Source organism: Hypanus sabinus, chromosome 4 (genome assembly GCF_030144855.1).
Source record: "Hypanus sabinus isolate sHypSab1 chromosome 4, sHypSab1.hap1, whole genome shotgun sequence".
Lineage (NCBI taxonomy): Eukaryota > Metazoa > Chordata > Chondrichthyes > Myliobatiformes > Dasyatidae > Hypanus > Hypanus sabinus.
In genome coordinates, this window is record NC_082709.1 from 170,624,367 (window position 1) to 170,647,307 (window position 22,941).

General features: G+C 42.3%; 1 protein-coding gene across 3 annotated transcripts in view; it reads left to right on the forward strand.

Annotated features, from left to right (window-relative positions):
• Positions 1–22,411, forward strand: part of LOC132393483 (beta-1,3-galactosyltransferase 5-like) — a 90,223-nt gene extending 67,812 nt beyond the window's left edge. For all 3 annotated transcript variants that reach the window (XM_059968772.1, XM_059968774.1, XM_059968773.1), the window contains exon 2: positions 19,509–22,411. In XM_059968772.1, the coding sequence (XP_059824755.1) occupies positions 19,509–20,474 (966 nt within the window). In that variant the 3' untranslated portion in view covers positions 20,475–22,411. The remainder of the gene's footprint in view (positions 1–19,508) is intronic.
• Positions 22,412–22,941: the final 530 nt, after the last annotated feature.

The window sequence follows — 22,941 nt, forward strand, 5'->3', positions numbered from 1 at the left end:
CAGGATGTTGGGAATGGAGAGTGCCGTTTGTGTCAATGACCAGCATGGTCTGAGGATGTGCTGGGGGCAGCCCAGGACTGTTGCCATGTTTCTAATGCAAACATAGCATGCCCACAACTTACTAAACCTAACATGTACACTTCAGTGAAGTGGGAGGTAATTGGAGCACTTAGAGGAAACCCACATGGTCACAGGAAGAATGTACAGTCCAAACTCTTTACAGACAACAGTGGGAATTGAACCCCAACCTTCTGATCTCTGGCACTGCAAAGCAAATGCACTGATTGCTATGCTACCATGCTGCCTTTTACCAGCTCCCTGATGGCAGTAATGATGCTATCATGCAGCTCCTCTTCTTCCTGAAGAAAACATTGGTGGCTGTACATTTGGAAAGTAATATCAAGGGAACTCGGGTAAATAATTGAAATGTGTGTTAAAAGTTGGATTTAAACGTGTTTAAGATCACATGGTAAAAATGTTTCAGTACAAGCGGATGACGTTCCTGTCAAACAGATTCCTTGATCTTAGAAAGGGTTGATCTTCTTGAGTGTTATTAGAGGTGCACATATTAGTTCATGTGGGTGAAGGGCCTGCAGTAACCTGCTGTTCAGCATATGCTGTTGCGACTTCCTTGTGTGCTCCATCCTGAAATGAAAGTGTGCTTTATGTTGATGGCATCAAACTAAAAGCTCGTGCATACAAAGTCGCCAAGAGTAGTGGAAAACAGGAAGATTGGGAAAACTTTAAAAAGCAACAAAGAACCACTAAGTGAGCAATAAATAAAGGGAAGCTAGATTAAGAAAGTAATCTGGTACAAAATATAAAAATGGATAGTAAAATTTTTATAATTATATAAAGCAGAAAAGAGTGGGTAAAGTGAATGTAGTTCCCTTGGAGGATGAGAAAGGGGAATTGATACTTGATCATGAGGAAATGGGAAAGGCTGCCCCTAACTATTCACAATATACATCAACGATCTGGAAGAGGAGACCGAGTGTAGTTGTGGTGTACTACATATACCTGTCTGGACACGCCCACTGCTGACTGCTCCTGTGGCTCCTCCCACAGACCCCTGTATAAAGGCGATCAAGGCCTATCTAAGTTTGTTGATGATACCAAATTGAGTGGAAAAGCAAATTGTGCAGAAGATACAGACAGTCTGCAGAGAGATTTCGATAGGTTAATTGAGTGGGCAAGCATCTGGCAGGTGGAGTACAATAAATGTGAGGTCATCCACTTTGGAAGGAAAAATGAATGGGCAGATTATTTAAATGGTAAAAAATTGTAGTATGCTGCTGTGCAGAGGAACATGGGAGTGTTTGTGCATGAATCACAAGGTTGATTTGCAGGTGCACCAGGCTATTAAGAAGGCAAATGGAATATTGAATTTCATTGCTAGAGGGATTGAATTTAAGAGCAGGAAGGTTATGCTGCAAATGTACAGGGTACTGGTGAGGCTGCACGAAGAGTACTGGGTGTAGTTCTTGTCTCTTTACTCCAGGAAGGATATCCTGGCTTAGGAGGGGTTGCAGAAGAGGTTCACCAAGTTGATTCCAGAGATCAGGGGGTTAGACAATATGGAGGGATTGAGTCGCCTGGGACTGTACTTGCAGTAATTTGCAAGAATGAGAGGAGGTCTTCTAGAAACGTATAAAATTATCAAAGGGATAGATAAGATAGGAAAGTTGTTTCCACTGGTAGGTTGGACTAGAACTAGGGGACATAGCCTCAAGATTCAGGGGAGTAGATTTAGGACAGAGATGAGGAGGAACTGCTTTTCTCAGAGTGTGGTGAATCTGTGGAATTCTCTGCCCAATTAAGTAGTGGAGGCTACCTCAGTAATTATATTTGAGGCAAGGTTGGATAGATTTTTGCATAGTAGAGGAATTAAAGATTATGGGAAAAAGGCAGGTAGATGATGATGAGTTCATGGCCAGATCAGCCATGATCTTATTGAAAGACGGAGCAGGCTCGACGGGCCAGATGGCGGACTCCTGTTCCTGTTTCTTATGTTCTTATGTTTCCATGCTGTACTTCCCTATGACTCTGTGAGTGTTTGTAACAATTCAGTTTGTGCGATTTGAGGTACTGTTTCACACAGTTTGCGGGTTCCATATGTACACAGAACGTGTGTGTATAAAAACACAACATACGATTTAAAAGATGAGGATATTATGCATCCTCACTGCTTAATCAACCCGACCTATTGCTTTCATGGAGTTTGCAAATCCACTATTGTAACTCTGACAGAAATCTTTGTGAAGTGGAATTCATGGCTTAAATTCCACAGATTTTGCCACTTATGAGGGGATACCCCTAACGCTCTGCCAAGGTTACAGGTGGGGAACCTTGGGAAATTGTTCACCATCATAATAATATCACCCTGCTGTTTTCTTCCAATGAAGATGAAATAGAACTCCTTAAGAACTGTGTGCATATAAAAACTATACTTATACAGTTTGTTTACACATTTGCATACAGAAAGCTCTAGATCTTGTGAAGATGCCTATTGTACTTACATAACAAAATTCTCGTTTCTTTACTTAGCACAATAAGTTATTAACCCACTATGAACTTAGTTGCCACTCAACTTCGCAAAGTATTTTTTAAAAATCCCACGGTCTGTGATCCAACCTCACAATACAAACTTTACACACTTAGGTAATCTTGAGATAATCCTCAAATCGGTGCAAGACTATTTGCAGTTAGTCCAACTGCCAGAAATGTTAAGTCCTCATTCAGATAACCCAACTACAATGTGGGGAGGCAATAGCTTCAAATCTTTTAATAACTTCATCATTAGCCTTTGTGTTACAGCTACTCTTTTAAAGCATAGCTGAAATCAAGAGCACTCTTTTTCTTCTTGAGTGGCATGTGTGCCTGGAGCCTCTGAATGCTATGTTCGTGGCAAGTTTTCAGAATGCACTCATGGATTGAATATGTGGGCAGAGAAGTCCTTAATGTAATTTAATCTGACCAGGAGTGAGATGATGCATTTTGGGTGAGCAAGTAAGGCAGAGCTACAGAATATGGTAGAGGTTGGAATGTGGCAATAGTGTACAGCAGGTATTCCCAACATGGGGTCAACAGATCCCTTGTATAATGGTATTGGTCCCTGTCATAAAAAAAAGTAAGGAACCACTGATGTATAGGTTCAAGGGAATCCTGATATTTTCTTAATTTATTCATTTTACTGGACTGGACGCTGATAATTGCTAACAAGGCCATCACTTATTGTCCATCCTAATTAATCTTGAGGAGGTGGTGGTGAACTTTCTACTTGAACACTGCGGTCCTGCTGAAGGTATTCCCATAATACTACTAAGTAGAGATTTATACCTAGCAATGAGAACTGAATCATGATATATTTTAAGGTCAGAATAATGGAATAGAACATACGGTAGAACATTATAGCACAGTACAGGCCATTTGGCTTACAAAGTTGTGCTGACCTTTTAACCTACTCTAAGATCAATCTAACCCTTCCCTTCTACATAACCCTCCATTTTTTTGTCACCTAGAAGTTTCCTGGGGGGAAAATACAAACCTGTCTCTAGCATCCCCCAATACTTTCCTAAAAAACCTTAAAATTTGCCCCCTGGTCTTCACCACTTCCAGCCTGGGAAAAAGTCACTGGCTATCTGTGCCTCTTATTGTCTTGATCACCTCTGTCAGGTCGCCCCTCATCCTCCCTCACTCCAAAGAGAAAAGCTCTAGCTCATTCAACTATCTTCATAAGACATGCTCAGGAAACATCCTGGCAAAACAGCTTCCACATTCTCTCTTATAATGTGTGATCTGAAAGCAGATTGCAACTGGTGGAGGTCAAGGGTATTAGAGATCTTTTTGGGAGTAGTCTACATGGGTAATATTAACTGCATTTGGAGATGGTGCAGAATGCTGCCATGATTTGCTGGATTTGGAGGGAAGGTGTGTTTGGTGGGTTGGATGGGATGCTAGTCAAGTGGGCTGCCTAATCCTGGCTGTTGGAGCTGGAAGGTATACTGTTGCATGACTTACAGCTGGTGGAAAAGTTTGAGGACATTTGGGATTAGTCAGTCATGGCAAAATACTTGCTCTTGAAGCCATGATACTGGTAGCTATGGCGACTGACATGGTTGGGTTTCTGGTAAAAGGTGACCCCCACAATCTTGATAATTTTGAAGATTTAATATGTTCACTGGTAGAAATCATAGTGAAGGGTCACGATAGAGTGGATATGGAGATGTTTTCTATGGTGGGGGAGTCTACAACCCAGGGACAGCCTCAGAATAGAGGGACATCCATTTAGAACTGAGATGAGGAGGGATTTCTTTCACCAGAGGGTGGTGAATCTGGGGAATTCATTGCAACAAATGTCTGTGAGGCCAAGTTATTGGGTATATTTAAGGTAGAGGTTGATAGATACTTGGTTAGTCAGGGCATGAAGGGATATGGGAACAAGGCCTGAGATTAGGACTGAGAGGAAAATGCATCAGCTAAGTGGCCCAAATCTTCTCCTATATCTTATGATTTTATGGTTTTTTATGTCCTCGTTGTCCACAGGAATGGTACCGGAGGATTGGATGGAGGTGAATGTTGTTCCCTTGTTCAAAAAAGGTAGTAGGGATAGTCCGGGTAATTATAGACCAGTGAGCCTTACGTCTGTGGTGGGAAAGCTGTTGGAAAAGATTCTTAGAGATAGGATCTATGGGCATTTAGAGAATCTTGGTCTGATCAGGGACAGTCAGAATGGCTTTGTGAAGGGCAGATCGTGTCTAACAAGCCTGATAGAGTTCTTTGAGGAGGTGACCAGGTATATAGATGAGGGTAGTGCAGTGGATGTGATCTACATGGATTTTTGTAAGGCATTTGACAAGGTTCGACAATCCTTTACACTATCCACAACACCACCAACCTTTGTGTCGTATGCAAACTTGCCAACCCACCCTTCTACCCCCACGTCATTAATAAAAATCACAAAAAGTAGAGGTCCCAGAACCGATCCTTGCGGGACACCACTAGTCACAACCCTCCAATTCAAATGTACTCCCTCCACCACGACTCTCTGCCTTCTGCAGGCAAGCCAATTCTGATTCCACCTGGCCAAACTTCCCTGGATCCCATACCTTCTGACTTTCTGAATAAGCCTATCGTGTGGTACCTTGTCAAATGTGTTACAAAAATCCATGTAGATCACATCCACTGCACTACCCTCATCTATATGCCTAGTCACCTCCTCAAAGAACTCTATCAGGCTTGTTAGACATGATCTGCCCTTCACAAAGCCACGCTGATTGTCCCTGACCAGACCATGATTCTCTAAAAGCCCATAGATCCTATCTCTAAGAAACTTTTCCAACAGCTTTCCCACCACAGACGTAAGGCTCACTGGTCTATAATTACTCGGACTATCCCTACTACCTTTTTTGAACAAGGAGACAATATTCGCCTCCTCCAATCCCTCAGTACCATTCCCATGGACAACGAGGACATAAAGATCCTAGCCAGCTCAGCAATCTCTTCCCTTGCCCCATGGAGCAGCCTGGGGAATATTCCGTCAGGCCCCGGGGACTTCTGAACTCCTTCGGAACACTCTGCTCTCCGCTCCTTCTGCACCAATCCCAACCTCACTATAAAACCCACTGATAAAGGGGGAGCTGTTGTTGTCTGGCATACTGACCTCTACCTGGCCGAGGCACAGCAACAATTCTCTGATACCTCCTTTTATTTACCCCTTGATCATGACCCCACTAAGGAGCACCAGGCCATTGTCTCCTATACCATCACCAACCTTATCAGCTCTGGGGATCTCCCATCCACTGCCACCAAATTCATAGTTCTCACACCCGGTGCTTCCCATTTCTACCTCCTACACAAGATCCACAAACCTGCCTGTCCAGGTAGACCCATTGTCTCAGCTTGCTCCTGCCCCACCGAACTCATTTCTGCATACCTTGACACTGTCTTATCCCCCCTTGTTCAATCTCTTCCCACCTATGTTCGTGACACTTCTCACACTTTGAACTTTTTCAATGATTTTAAGTTCCCTGGCCCCCACCGTCTTATCTTCACCATGGACGTCCAGTCCCTACATTCCTCCAACCCCCACCCGGACGGTCTCAAAGCTCTTCACTTCTTTTTGGATTCCAGACCTAACCAATTCTCCTCTACCACCACTCTCCTCCGTCTAGCAGAATTAGTTCTTACTCTCAGTAATTTCTCCTTTGGCTCCTCCCACTTCCTCCAAACCAAAGGTGTAGCCATGGGCACCCGCATGGGTCCCAGTTATGCCTGCCTTTTTGTTGACTTTGTGGAACAGTCCATGTTTCAAGTCTAAACGGGTATCCATCCCCCTCTTTTCCTTCACTACATTACCGACTGCATTGGTGCTGCCTCCTGCACTCATGTTGAGCTCGTTGATTTCATTAACTTTGCCTCCAACTTTCATCCTGCCCTCAAATTTACCTGGTCCATTTTCGACACCTCCCTCCCCTTCCTTGATCTTTCTGTCTCCATCTCTGGAGATGGTTTATCTACTGATATCTACTATAAGCCTACAGACTCTCACAGCTACCTGGACTATTCCTCTTCCCACCCTGTCTCTTGCAAAAATGCTATCCCCTTCTCACAATTCCTCCATCTCCGCCACATCTGCTCTCAGGATGAGGCTTTTCATTCCAGGACGAAGGAGGTGTCTTCTTTTTTTAAACAAAGGGGCTTCCCTTCTTCCAGCATCAACTCTGCTCTCAAACGCATCTCTCCCATATCCCGCACATCTGGCCTCACCCCATCTGCCCACCACCCCACTCAGGATAGGGTTCCCCTTGTCCTTACCTACCACCCCACCAGCCTCCAGGTCCAACATATAATTCTCTGTAACTTCCGCCACATCCAACAGGATCCCACTACCAAGCAAATCTTACCCTCCCCCACTTTCTGCTTTCCGCAGGGATCACTCCCTACATGACCCCCTTGTCCACTCGTTCCCCCCCACCCCTTCCCACCGATCTCCCTCCTGGCACTTATCCTTGTAAGTGGAACAAGTGCTACACCTGCCCTTACACTTCCTCCCTCACCACCATTCAGGGCCCTAGACAGTCCTTCCAGGTGAGGCGATACTTCACCTGTGAGTCGGCTGGCGTGGTATACTGCGTCCGGTGCTCCCAGTGTGGCCTTTTATATATTGGTGAGACCCGACGCAGTCTGGGAGACTGTTTCGCTGAACGCCTACGCTCGGTCCGCCAGAGAAAGCAGGATCTCCCAATGGCCACACATTTTAATTCCACGTCCCATTCCCATTCTGATATGTCTATCTATGGCCTCCTCTACTGTCAAGATGAAGCCACACTCAGGTTGGAGGGTGTGGTGAACTATGTGCCTGTCTGGACACGCCCCCTGCTGACTGCTCCTGTGGCTCCTCCCACAGGCCCCTGTATAAAGGCGATCTGAGGCCTGACGCTCGGCCTCAGTCTCCAGGACACAGTATGATGGACACTCATTCCTGGTTCCTTCGTCCAGTCAATAAAAGCCGATATCTCGCCTTACGTCTCAGTGTGAGTTATTGATGGTGCATCAGAGGGACAACACCTTATATACCGGCTGGGTAGCCTCCAACCTGATGGCATGAACATTGACTTCTCTAACTTCTGTTAATGCCCCTCCTCCCCTTCTTACCCCATCCCTGACATATTTAGTTGTGTTTTTTTTTCTCTCTCTGCCCATCACTCTGCCTGCCCTCCATCTCCCTCTGGTGCTCCCCCCTCCTTTCTTTCTCCTGAGGCCTCCCGTCCCATGATCCTTTCCCTTCTCCAGCTCTGTATCCCTTTTGCCAATCACCTTTCTGGCTCTCAGCTTCACCCCACCCCCTCCTATCATTTCACATTTCCCCCTCCCCCTCCTACTTTCAAATCTCTTACTATCTTTCCTTTCAGTTAGTCCTGACGAAGGGTCTCGGCCCAAAACGTCGACAGTGCTTTTCCTCATAGATGCTGCCCGGCCTGCTGTGCTCCACCAGCATTTTGTGTGTGTTGCTTGAATTTCCAGCATCTGCAGATTTCCTTGTGTTTGACTTATCTGTCCTAATGAATTTTAACAACTCCAACACCTCCTCTCCCTTAATATCAACATGCTACAGAACATCAACCTCACTTATCTTGTCCTCACCGTCATCAAGTTCCACAACATATGTGTGTGTGTATAAATAGTTTCAATATGTTATCAACTAAATTGTTGTGTTCTTTCATAATCAAATGTCCTGTATACATACACCCTTGGAGGTCGACGGGGGGGGGGGGGGGGGCGAGGGGGGGAATGGGGTTGTGGGGGCGGGGGTAGTACTACTCCCTGAAATTAGTTTTTTGCAGGATGGGATGCCTGCAATTATGCTGCCACCACATGTGGGGTTGCTAAGTTTGCTGATTATACTTCTTGTAAACTAAGCTATGAAGAAGATACCTTCCGCCTCATCTGATTTCACTTGTTTGGTTCTTGCTCATTGTCTTTCCCCGCCCCCCCCCCCCCTTTCTGGAATCTTCCCACTTCCTTACCAGTCCTTAGGAAGGGTTTCGGCCTGAAACTTTGGCTCTTTATTCCTCTTCATAGATGCTACCCGACCTGGTAATTCCTTCAGCATTTTATGTGTATTACTCTGGATTTCCAGCATCTGCAGAATCTCTTGAGTTATAGATATGTTACCTTGCCGTGGCCCTGGCACGTTCTTTGCGTTCTTCCACTGCATATTCTCTGTAAGTGTAGCACTTTTTTCTGCATTTTACCATTATGTACCGCGATGTACTTAGTTTCAGAGGTCGGTATGCGTGTGTTGAGAAAAGTGATTTATGAGCGAAGAGTAAAAGACTGGAGTCACTCAGCACTAGATGCAAGGGTGGTTACCAGATATGTCGAAACTCAAACACTAACGAAAATAGCAACAAGGAAACAGCCAAAATTTGCGTTTGAAATCTACCAGTAAGCACAATAGCTGCTTCCTCTGGATTTCACCCTATAGATGCTGCCTGGCCTGCTGCATTCCACCAGCATTTTGTGTGTGTAACACAATAGCTTCACTCGATTTCTCCCTCCTGCTGAGAGCGAAGCAGAACATACCATCTTTAAATACAGGCTACAACTGAATCACGGAACTATCTCCCTTAAATACAGTAGACAAACAATATATGCCCATCATCTGTGCGTCGCCATTACGACAGTGCAATATTCTACCGCGGGTGGCGGGAAGTTAACCCCGTTGCAACATTATACCGGGCTGGGGTGGGGGGGAGAGGCATATAGATGCGCGCACTCAGTACACCGGCAACTGAAGACAAGGCTGTCTGTGTGTATTATTACCGGCGTGTGTCCTCAAGTTGTGTGTGTGTCTGCGTTGCGTGTCGGTTACCGAGCACTCTCCACCACCATATGACATACAAATCAAACCCTTTCACTGGATCTCGTTACATGTCACATTAATAAACCAATTAGCAAATGCTAATTAAGTAGGCAAAAGGTCTCTCAAAGAGTATAATGGTGGAAAACAAATATGGAATTGTACATTTTGGCAAAAAAAAGTTAAGATGCATGTTATTTGAATGATGAGAAATTGCAGGAGCTTTGACATGCAGAAGGATCTTTGCATCCCATTGCATGTTTCATCAAAGGTTCACATGCAAGCACACAATGTGATTAGCAAAGCTGAGAAAACCTTTATTACTCCTTGCGGCATGGAAAATAGAATAAAATAGGGAGATAATTCTTCAGGCATCTGGTGCAGTGTCAGTCTCGTTATTTAAGGAAATATTGGAAGCAATTCAAAGGAGGATAGTCAGTGTGATACTGTGGCGATGTGTTACATATGGAGCTACAAACAACGCCGCGCAGCCGGTAAACCGCTTCGAGACTACTTTACTCAAACTCCGCGGCGCTGGTTTTTAATCCCGAGTTCCCGCCCTCTCCGGGCGGAAATGACATCAGGGGTGCGTGACCAAAGTCGCTCCCCGCGCGCGGGTTATTTGTGAGCCGGTTCGCCACAATTCCTTGAATGGGCAGATTGGCTTATGAAGAATGTTTGTTCAGACCAAGCAGGGTGTATGGAAGTGATGTTTCATTGCAGGACAATAAGGGAAAGGGCTGAATATAAATGTCTTAAATGGTCAATCATTCATTTTTAAAGACATTTATTTTCTCTCAGTCTTAGAAATTCCCATCCTCAAAGAATGTTTTAAGCAAAGACGTAAATACTGAGCTCAATACAATAGAAGCTTACAAACCAAGGGGTGGGACTGAAACAAAACCACGAGTAGAGAAGTGTTGGGTTGAGTTTGCAAACAATTCAACCACTAACTTATTAAAATGCAGAGCAGATTTGTCTTTAACTTTCCATATAACTATTCACCAGCTGTCAAATCCAACCTCCACACTCCTCAGCAAAGCCAAACTGAGAGATTAAATCTGTATGCATATGGTGTGGTGTGACTGCTTCTACTAACCCAGGCATTATTTTAGGATATCTCAGACTGTCTCACAGGTCTTTTGGAGCTGTTCTGCTGCCTACAAACCAATGTAACAGCATGAGTGAAAATAAATGGAACTTTGGAATGCCTGTGTCTAGAATCCTTATTTTTATGAGTTGTAAAGCAGTAGAGCATGTTAACTGAAGGAATTATTTTGATGAGCCATGCTAGTGATTGTTTACCGTTGGGGCTGTGTAAATGGTGAACTCCCAAGAACTGCAGAACAGGAGGGCAAAATGTGCTATCTATTGTGTAAGCTAGACAATCGATAGAAAGAGGAGGAGTTACTAACCAGGCAAAGGAACAAGGTTAACGGGAGAATTAGCATTGCCAATCGTTCTGTCACACCACCCATTAACATTTTCATCCTGGTCATTTGGATACATTGCAACCAGGACAAATAATGGACTTATAGCCCGATTCACTGCCCCCCCCCAATTTGTTACGTACCCCGTAACTGAGTGTCTTACCAGCAAAGATAGAAGTGTCCGTTGGAGTCTGGTACTATTTTCAAAACAGTGTTTATTAGTAAAATATACAAATCAATATCAACAATGCAAATATACAGATAATACACGTTAGCAATACTAAACCTAAAAGTGTGAGTATAATAATAATCAATAATAAACAAGCTCTATCATTGTCTAGGGGATAATGAATTATCATGGGAAAGTATAAAGTTCAGTTCAGTTCATGTAGGCTGAGGTAGTTGTTGGTTCTTTTGTTGTAACCGTTGGAGGGAGAGAGAAAGGGCGAGCAAACAGTGACAGCTACAGTCATTCAAACCTTCCTTTACGTTTTTGATACATCGATGTATTGTGGCTATTCAGGTTTGACCCCTCTGTCCTTTAGCTAGACCGTTCTTCTATGGTGGACTCGTCACCCAGGCAAGGGTGGACACACTCACAAGCCCCCACCGGCCTCGCTATAAACACTGTGAGTTAAAATTGACCGATCCTTCATTCGGTCTCCGATGCCCCACACTTTTCTCGTGGGTTCCAACACTTAAACAGTGCTCACTAGTGTGTCTCCTGGTGTGTCTGAGGGGTGTCTCCCCAGACCTCACTTTTATCCCTACTCAGGTCTCAGGTGTCAATCAGTTTTGAATGGCTTAGCCCATCAAACCAGCCCACTCCGGCTGTCCACTGAGGAATTTTAATGAACGGAATAGTACCAAGTAAACAATCCTTCTCCAAAGCCATAAGTCTTTCAGGAGTCATTATATGGTGGAACAACAAGTCTCTTCCTCCCGGTGTTATCTCGCCTTTGTCTGAAGCAAATGTTCCAGTCCCAGTATGTTTTGTTCCATCTCTTTCTCTCTCATTAGCAGCCTGGCAACAGTAATGGTTTGTAATTCTCCCAGGGAAGGCGGACATGGGCAACCTTGCACCCTTCTGCCCATCAGAGCTGTTCATCCTTCGTAACACAATACAGAGTCGAGATGGCTGGAAATGGGATTATGCGCAGTGGATGACCAGGACGTCTTCTGTGTCTATGTCATGCTCTACGCATTCCATGATGCTTGTATAGACCGCCTTCTTGACTGTTGGACCTTCCATTGGCCTCATCCATTCAATCCACCAGAGTCTGTCTTCACACACTGGGATAGACAATAGATAGTAGGTGCAGGAGTAGGCCATTCGGCCCTTCTAGCCAGCACTGCCATTCACTGTGATCATGGCTGATCATACACAATCAGTACCCCGTTCCTGCCCTCTCCCCATATCCCTTGACCCTGCTATCTATAAGAGCTCTATCTAACTCTCTCTTGAATGCATCCAGAGACTTGGCCTCCACTGCCTTCTGGGGCAGAGCATTCCACATATCCACCGCTCTCTGGGTGAAAAAGATTTCCGCATCTCTGTTCTAAATGGCCTACCCCTTATTCTTAAGCTGTGGCCTCTAGTTCTGGACTCACCCATCAGTGGGAACATGCTTCCTGCCTCCAGTGTGTCCAATCCCTTAATAATCTTATATGTTTCAATCAGATCCCCTCTCATCCTTCTAAATTCCAGTGTATACAAGCCCAGTCGCTCCAATCTTTCAACATATGACAATCCCGCCATTCCGGGAATTAACCTTGTGAACCTACGCTGCACTCCCTCAATAGCAAGAATGTCCTTCCTCAAATTTGGAGACCAAAACTGCACACAATACTCCAGGTGGTGTCTCACCAGGGCCCTGTACAGCTGCAGAAGGACCTCTTTACTCCTACACTCAATACCTCTCGTTATAAAAGCCAGCATGCCATTAGCTTTCTTTACTACCTGCTGTACCTGCATGCTTGCTTTCATTGACTGATGTACAAGAACACCTAGATTTTGTTGTACTTCCCCTTTTCATAACTTGACTCCATTTAGATAGTAATCTGCCTTCCTGTTCTTGCCACCAAAGTGGATAACCTCACATTTATCCACATTAAACTGCATCTGCCATACATTTGCCCACTCACCCAACCTGTCCAAGTCACCCTGCATTCTCATAACATCCTCCTGACATTTCACACTGCTACCCAGCTTTGTGTCATCAGCAAATTTGCTAATGTTACTTTTAATCCCTTCATCTAAGTCATTAAAGTATATTGTAAACAGCTGTAGTCCCAGCACCAAACTTTGTGGTACCCCACTGGTCACAGTCTGCCATTCCGAAAGGGACCCGTTAATCACTACTCTTTGTTTCCTGTCAGCCAGCCAATTTTCAATCCATGTCAGTTCTCTGCCCCCAATACCATGTGCCCTAATTTTGCCCACTAATCTCCTATGTGGGACTTTATCAAAAGTCCAGGTACACTGCATAAACTACATCCACTGGCTCTCCCTTGTCCATTTTCATAGTTATGTCCTCAAAAAACTCCAGAAGATTAGTCAAGCATGAATTTCCCTTCATAAATCCATGCTGACTCGGACTGATCCTTCTACTGCTATCCAAATGAGTCATAATTTCCTCTTTTATAATTGACTCCAGCATCTTTCCCACCACTGACGTCAGGCTAACCGGTCTATAATTCCCTGTTTTCTCTCTCTCTCCTTTCTTGAAAAATGGGACAACATTAGCCACCCTCCAATCAGCAGGGACTGTTCCTGGATCTATACAGCATTGGAAAATGATTACCACAATTTCTAGAGCCATCTCTTTAAGTACCCTGGGATGCAGACCATCAGGTCCTGGGGACTTATCAGCCTTCAGACTCAACAGTCTATCCAACATCGTTTCTTGCCCAATATAAATTTCCTTCAGTTCATCCTTTACCCACTATTACATCTCAAGTTGTTCCTCATTCACACATCTTACCAATAGGTTGCCATCATTAAGGACTTTTGCAAATACTATTTCCCCTATCTTATTTGCCTGAGTTGTTGTTAGCACAAATGGGTTAATTTTCTTCATGTGTCCTTGAGCCTTCTCATTAAACCTAATTATGACAACACCTCCTCTCTGAACTTGTTCATCTTCCTCACTTTCAGAATTCTCTCCACTGTCATTTCTTATTCTTTTATTCCCTTTGTCTCAGTTTTCATTCATCCATCCATCCCCTCACTATCTCCTCATTCCCTTTATTTCTCCCTTCACAATAATCCATTTCTCCCCAGCTGCCTACCTCTGATCCCAAATCCCTATTCCACTCCTTCTCCACTCTCTTTCCCTCAACCCCTCTTCTCGCCTTGTCTGCCATTACCAGACCCGGGCAACCCCCTCACACCAATTCCCGCTCCTTCCCCGCTCTCTTTCCCTCAGCAAGTTCCAAACCACATTCACGCATGCACCAGCCCACCAGCAGTTCGCAATCTCAACTCCTGCCTCCTTCAATAACTTGGGGTAAATCCCATCAGGCCCTGGGGACTGATCCACCTTAATACTCATTAGGAGGTCCAACATTTCCTACTCCTTCACCTCCAAATGCCCTAACATATTTATACACTCAGCACAGATCTCCTGGTCCTCCATCTCCATTTCCTTGGTAAGTACTGAAGCAAAGTGCTCATTAAGTACCTTTCTAACATTCTCCACATCCAAGCAAATGCCTCCCCCTTTATCCTTGAGTGGTCCCACCTTCTCCCTGGTTATTCTCTTGCTCTTGATGTATTCATAGAATGCCTTGGGATTCACCTTAATCCTTATTGTGAAGGAATTTTCATGGCACCCCCTGGCTTTCCTAATTCCCTTCTTTAGTTCTTTTCTAGCTTCTTTATACTCCTCATGTGCTTTGTTTGGTCTTGACTTCCAAAGATTTACATACTTTGACTTCTTCTTCATGACTAAATTCATCACCTCTCTGGACACATCCCCATCCTTCCTTCTAACAGGAACATAGCTTTCCTGTACTCTGTGCAATTGATCTTTAAACACCCTTCACATGAATGATGTGGACATGCCAGAGAAAAGGCGTCTCAGTTAACTCTTCTTAGATCCTGCTCAATGCCCTCATAATTTGCCCTATTCCAATTTAAAGCTATCCCACAAGAACCATGCCTATCCTTATCAATAACTATCCTGGAAGTTCAGGAGTTGTGGTCACTGTTCCCTAATTGATCCCCCACAGAAAGGTCAGTCACCTGGCCAGACTCATTCCCCAACACCAGGTCCTTTAGTTGGACCATCCACATATTTATCTAAGAAACCTTCCTGGATACAGTTAACAAATTCTGCTTCATCCAACCCCTTACACCAAGAAAGTCCCAGTTTATATTCGGAAGTTGAAATCCCCCTTGACAACAACCTTATTGTTTTTGCACATTTCCTTAATCTGATTGCATGTCTGTTCCTCAGTGTCCCAGTGGCTATTGGGGGTCTCTAGTAAAATCCCATCAGTGTGATTGCACCCTTCCTATTCCTGAGCTCCACCCAAATGGATTCTGTCTCACCTGTCAGGCATTCTGAATCCCCACATCTGACAGGAGGAGCATTCCATCCTGACCACTCTGCACTGAAAAAAAAGAGGCTTAAGTCCTCTTAGCTGTGCCTCCACCTGTTCACGCTGAAGCCTGCTAAATCCAAAGCCATCCCAATCTCTCACTGGCACACTTCGACAATGGCTGTTCTGCTTGAGCCTACCTTCTTTTTTATTTGCAGCTGACTTTAGGCCTCTGATGCCAATACCGTGCCTGTGCAGCCAAAAAAAGACCAGCCTTATCTGAATCTACTCCCTTTATCCTCTCTCTGCTGACTTCAGTAGGGTTCCAACATTAACACTCACTCTCTGCACCTGAAACACTGAAGAAAGCATTCCACATTTGTACTTTGTTTCTGTTTATGATTTATTCTTAATAATTATAGAGAAAGATTGAAAAAGTATATTATTTCTAAGAAGCAAAATTATCCCTATTGTATAGACTTTCAAAGGAATTAACAGTAAAAGGAAGCATTTCTGCAATTTTCAATATTTAGATTCTGGCTTTGATTTCTCAAGTATTCAAAATGATAGGCTTATGTACCTCCAATGCTTGGCATCTTTCTCCCTTGTGCTTCAAGTTGCATTAAGTTGTGCAAGTCTAATTTAATATGTATTTTCTGTATAAAATGGTTGAAGTTTTACACCTAACTTAATATGTATTTTCTGTCATGCTGGAAGGTCCCAGCTGTAGTTTAGTGTAATTTACCAATGGATGCAGCATTGCTTGGTAGTAGGGGTTGAAATGGTTCTAGGTGGTAAAGAACATGGCTTGCTAGCAAAACTGTTATTAGGTTAATTCACAAGAAAACCAAAGTCTAAAATGTGCAGAACAATTAACCATTTATTGAATTGATTACATTGATCCATTTTGGAAGATCACACTTCCATTCATGCAAAGATAGGACTAATGACCCTCTTATTACCTCTACACTGCTTAACTACCCTCAGGTGATTGCTGTACCTTGAAACAACTCACAGGGTTTATAAGCTGGAGAACCACCCACCATGGATCAGAACTGAAGAAGCCTCTTGGATGAGTGGTGAAATGTCTTCTAGACAACAAGGCAAATCCAGCTGCCTTGATTCACTACTGCTTAAAATACAATGACCTGGATAATTGAGAGATTGAGAGCCTTCATAGATGAACTGTTACAAACAGGAGAGAATCTACAGATGCTGGAAATCCAAGCCACACATACAAAGTGCTGGATTTTAGACAGACTGTTATTTCAGTGATCTTTCATTGGAACTTGATGTGATCTTCCTCTTGTGAAGCTTTGTTACCTAGCCTTCAGAAAAAAGGCAGATATTCTTTTTAAGACTGTATCAAAGTTGACTAACTCCATATGTTAACTGGAATGGGTAGGTTGCCTTATGAGGAAATTACAGACATGCTAAGCTTGTATTCATTGTTTAGAAAATTGAAGGAGGATCATTGAAACATACCGTATAAGATCCTGAGGTAATCTGATATCTTGAATGTCAAGAACATGTTTCCTTTTGAGAGTAATCTAGAACTGAGGCTCAGCAATTTTAAATCTGGCAATGCCTAATGAAGACAGAAATGAGGTTTGAGAAAAGCTCAAGGGCAGAGTCATTGAATATGTTTAAGATAAAGACAGAAAAATTCTTCATATGCATGTAGTTGAGTGGTTATGGCAAACAGATGAGAATATGATATTAAGGTAGCAATCACAATAGCCTTGAACCTATTAAATAAAAGTGCAGGTTGAAGGGGTTGTGTGATGACTCCTGCCACAAGTTTGTGTGTTTGTATGTACAAAGGGTATGGTGGTGGCACTGTGGTGAACTACATATACTTGTCTGGACATGCCCTTCTGCTGACTGCTCCTGTGGCTTCTCCCACAGATCCCTGTATAAAGGTGGTTGGAGGCACTGCTCCTCCCTCAGTCTCCAGGATGTTGTGTGGTCGTTTCTTGCAGCTAATAAAAGCCTGTTGTTTGCCTCCCGTCTCCGAGAGTTATTGTTGGTGCATCAGGCACTAAGATTAAATTACATGATATTTAGCACTCAGTGCAAAATCGACTCTGCAGCTGTGAACTCTGGTTTATCTTCTCTATTATTTGTTTTGTTTTATTGTTTGCAATATCTATTTGGTCTTTTTTTAGACAATGGATATTTGTTGGTCATTTGTGGTTTAGCATGAATTATGTTGTGTTTTTTTGTTTTCCTGTGGCTGCCTGCAAGAAGATGAATCTCAAGCTTCTATATGATATACATACTATGATAATGAATTTACTTTGAACTTTAAACCAGTAACCCAGTAAAGACTGGGCTAGCAGAGTACAGACTTCAAATCCCACCAGAGCAGCTGAAGAGTTTGAAGTCTCTAAATAACTTGGAATTTAATGGGAAAAAGCTACTAGGTAATAATGAAAACTACTAAACAACCCATTTCATTCAGTAATACTTGCTTGTGATTCAAAGATGCAAAGTACATTTATTAGCAAAGTACAAAGTGTACATATACAGAATACTCTTACAGGCAGCCATGAAACAAAGAAACACCATGGAACCTGATCAAGAGAACATCAAACACCCAAAACATGAAAAAAGATTAAATTGAGCAAATTGCAAAAAAACAAGAGAACAACACATAAAATATCAAATGTCAAACCAGTAGTGTTCAGTTTAAGCAACTCACACAAAATGCTGGAGGAATTCAGCAGGCCAGGCGGTATCTATGGAAACAAACAGTCGATGTTTCAGGCCGAGACCCTTCATCAGGACTGGCTAGTTTAATTCAGCACCACGTGGCTAGTAATGCAGGCTGCAGGCCGTTCTTCACCAAAGTTCCCCAGTCTGCATCAAACTGCTCAAAACCAGTAAAAATAATTCCTGATCCTGAAAAATGCGTCAGTCTCTTAAATAGCCTCAATATTTTTCTTAACATATTTTAATCCAGTTAAAGTACACTTCTGATTTCTTGCACTAATTTGTAAGCAGAAGAACATTATATCAGTTCTTCATAATTTATGTAATTTGATCTAGATGCATCTGCCATGTGCATGATCCAGCAACTGTAATGCAACTAAATATCCCAAGGGAAATATCCTCATACAGCGCAATTTCAAGGTCCTGCATGTCAAGATCTTTGCGGATCTAACCTGGTCCCAACATATTGATGCAGCTATAAACAAGGCAAGACAGCAGCTATAAACAAGGCAAGACAGCAGCTATATTTCATTATGGGTTCAAGAGATTTGGTTTGTCACCTAAAACACTTGGAAACTTCTATAGGTGTGAAGAGCATTCTGACAGGTTGCAGCACTGTCTGGGTGGTGGGGTGGGGAGGGTGGGGGTGTTGCTACTGCATTCGACCAAAAGAAGCTACAGAAAGTTGTAAAATTAGTCAGCTCCGTCTTGGGTACTAGCCTACGTAGTATCCAAGACATCTTTAAGGAGCGGTGCCTCAGAAAGGCAGAGTCCATTATTAAGGACCCCATCACCCAGGTCATGCCTCTTCTCACTGTTACCACCAGGAAGGAGGTTCAGAAGCCTGAAGGCACACACTCAGTGATTCAGGAACAACTTCTTCTCTTCTGCCATCTAATTACTAAATGGTCAGTGAACCCATGAACAATACCTCATGTTTTTTTAATATTATTTCTGTTATTATGCTATTTTAATCTAACTATTTAATAATCACATATATACTTACTGTAATTGATTTACTTATTTTTTTCTTTCTATATTAAGTAAGTCAACAAATTTCATGACACATAGTGCTGATAATAAATCTGATTCTGAAATTATTGAACAAAATTTAACTTTTGTCAAAGGTATTAAGTATATTGAATACAAGCTTGTCAAAAAGGAAAGAGAAAGAGAATCTGAGAGTTTTAGGCAGAGAATTCATAACTTAGAGCCTGGAAATAGAGGGCGTAGCCACCAGAGAGATTAAAGTTGAGGACAGATTCAACAGTTCTTTTCTCCACACCCACAGATGCCACTCAACCTGAATTATGTTTTGGATTGAGACAAGAATTCAGGGAGCATAGGTTTCTCAGAGGATAACTGAGCTGACAGTAAAATGAAAATTATTTGCATTCTTTATTGTAAAAACATATTGCTATTTATTTGTACTAATCTTTCTGTCTTTTTTTCAGATGTTCAGAAACAAAATTGTGCTTTTTCTAGCTGTATTATTTACAGCTTGCACATTTTTTGTGTGCTTTTTGTATACAAGCACATTCCAAGTTAATCTCACGGTCTTCAACAGCAATAAACATTCGATCACAAAGGGAAAGAAAGAATTCCTTCTTGTACCAAAGGCAAACTGTGATGAAGATCCTCCCTTCCTGCTCTATCTGGTGACAGCCACCCACCACCAGACAAAAGAACGCGATGCCATCCGCCGCACCTGGGGCAGAGATCAACGTATAGCTGGGAAAAGGACTGTTGCCTATTTTCTCCTTGGTTATGATCCAGTATACCAATCCACAATCTTAAATGAAAGCCACTACTATGGGGACATTATACAAAAGAACTTTACAGACTCATATGATAACCTCACATTGAAAGTGCTGATGGGTATCAAGTGGGTGCATGAACTATGCCCTTTGGTTACCTTTGTGATGAAAACTGACTCTGATATGTTTGTAAACACTTATTACCTGACTGAGCTTCTTCTGGGTAAGAATCAGGATCTCCTATACACAGGGCATGTCAAACTCAAGGAGGGGCCCATCAGGGACCCAATGAGCAAGTGGTTTATGGCTACGGAGGATTATCCGAACAGCACCTACCCTCCCTTTTGTTCGGGTACGGGATATCTTTTCTCTGGGGCCCTTGCAGGGAAAATCATTGCTGTTTCTAAACACATTCCCATCCTCAGATTGGAAGATGTATACATCGGGCTGTGCCTTGCAGAGCTAAATGTAACTCCAGTGGAACTCGACTCTAGCCGGACATTTTACGACTTCAAGGTGAAATTCAACATTTGTAGATTTCAGAAGCTTGTAACATCGCATGGAGTCAGCCCGCAAGAGATTCTAGTTTACTGGAAAGTATTGGGAGAACTCGGCGAAGAGGAGTGTGAAGAGAAAGAAAGTAAAGAATTCCAATGGACATAATTAAATAATAGTAGGGCATGTCAGAGCCAAAAACTAAAGGAAAATTATTTGCATAAACACAAACCATTCTGCAGATGCTGGAAATCTTGAGGTACACACACAAAATGAACTCAGCAAGTCAGGCAGCATATCTATGGAGGGGCCATAGATGACCTGATGAAGGGTCTCAGACAAAATTGTCATCTGGTGATTTCCCTCCACAGATGATTCCTGCTTTGCTAAGTTCCTCTAGCATTATTTTGCATGCTGCTCAGGAAAATCCTTTTGATGCTGACTAAATACAATAATAATAACATTCATTTCAGTTCCAGCAATGGCTAAAGTCTGCTTGAATTATCCATGTTAAAACCTTCTGTCCCACTTTGCCCTGGCTCTGCCCATTTTAAGCGGCTGAATAGCTGAAATGAGATCATAAAGTATTTCATGAGTGATCAGGTGAAAAAAAAACAATTTCTGGAACTAATGAGCAGATCATCGATGGCTCTTCATAAATGCTGCCTGATAGCTGACATGAAAATGATTATGTCAAGAATCTCAAGCAGCTTTTTACAGTTCAGGTAGCGTTTGTAGAAAGAGAAACAGAAGTAATATTTCAGACCTTCATTAGATTGACACAAAGCATTAACTCTGTTCCTCTTCCTGCTGAGTTCCTCCAGCATTTTGTGAGAGTTGCTTGAGAAGAATACATTATTTTAGAATTTAATGATAATGATGCTGATGGTTGAATGAAATTTGCATAATATTTTTTTTCCTTCCAAGCATAAAGGCAATTAAAAGCCTATCTTTAATTGGAGTAAAACTTACATTAAGATATTAGCCCATGTAATCTACATGTTTTCAATGGAATTGATCCTATTGAACTTCTTACTGTAGCTGGACAAGCATTTGGATCAACAAGGCAGCAAAGGCTTGGACCAAGTGCTGGTAAATGGGATTTATTATCACTGACGTATGTCATGAAATTTGTTGTTTTGCATAACAGTATGACACAATGCATAAAATTACGAATAGAAGATATAAAATCTGTAAGTAGTGCAAAAAGAGAGGATAAGAGTGAAGTAATGTTTATGGGTTCATGAATTGTTCAGAAATCTGACAGTGGAGGAGAAGAAGTTGTTCCTAAAACTTTGAATGTGGTTTTAGAGCATCCTGTACTTTCTGCCGGATGGTAATAATAAGAAGAGGGCATGTCCTGGATGGCAAGGGGTCCTTAATGATGGATGCCACCTTCTTGCAGCTCTCTCTAAACAAGAGCCTGATGGCTGGTGTGGACATAGTGGTCCAAAGGGCCCGTTTTTGTGCTGTGTGATAGTGACCAGATCTCAGATAGCCTTCTTCAACATTGCAATGTGAAGAATATTTAACTATGAGGAAACAACAGCATGTTGCAAAAGTGTAGCATCATGGAAACATAGTGGTTAGCACAGCGTTTTACAGAACCAGCAACCTAGGTTCAATTCTCACAGCTTCTAGTAAGGAGTGTATACGATCTTCCGGGTGCTCTGGTTTCTAAAGATGTACTGATTAGAAGGTTAATTGGTCTTTGTAATTGTCCAATGATTAGGCTAGGGTTAAATCAGGGGATTGCTGTGCAGCATGGCTCGAAGGACCACAAGGGCTTAGTCAATGCTGCATCTAATTAATAAATAAATAAATGTGGATGAATCTGCAGAATTAGCAACATAATTGAAAAATGTTAATGTAACTTAGCAGAGATAAGAAAAATTAAGTGGTTGAATTTTACTTGACAAACAAGAATCCAAAAATTGGACAAAAGCAAAGAGCTTTCAGAAAGCAAATTCAAAATCACTAAAGGTAGTCATGCAGGTTAATAATCTCACACAAAGGCACATCAGGGATGAAGATTTGACTTCTGGTAGAAGTAAATTAATAAGTAGAGAAGTTAAATTTAGGTCATGAAGTGTGGTGTATATTCAATATTTCAGTTATATTTAATTAATCTTGTATATATATTGATTGATTGATTAAATATTTTTGTTAGTTTAAATAATTAATTACAGGTTATACATAAAAATGTTAATTGCATACATCACTACCATGTGATACATGCAGACCTCACTAAAAATAAACACAAAGTTACACCCACATTTTGAACTCCCATATCTCCTTTGAATTAATTTTAATGTTTTGAAGTTACAAAACATAACATTGGTACCGAGTATTTTATAAACGAACCTGATATGGCTAGCAACTGTTAAAGCAAAGTGAGATGTTCAAAGTAAAATTAACGCTGTGAGGAATGGATGAATTTGAAAAGCAACAGCCCAGCTGTTGAGTTTAAAATGAAAGTAATCCAGCACATGTTCTTCAGAAGGGCAGACACGATCAATATTTTTTTAAAAGACCATAAATGGAAAAATTCGGGGATCATAAAGAGTGAGTACTGATGATAACCAAAATCAGTTGGATCAACCTATCTCTTATGAGGAAATTGCTGAGGGGATAC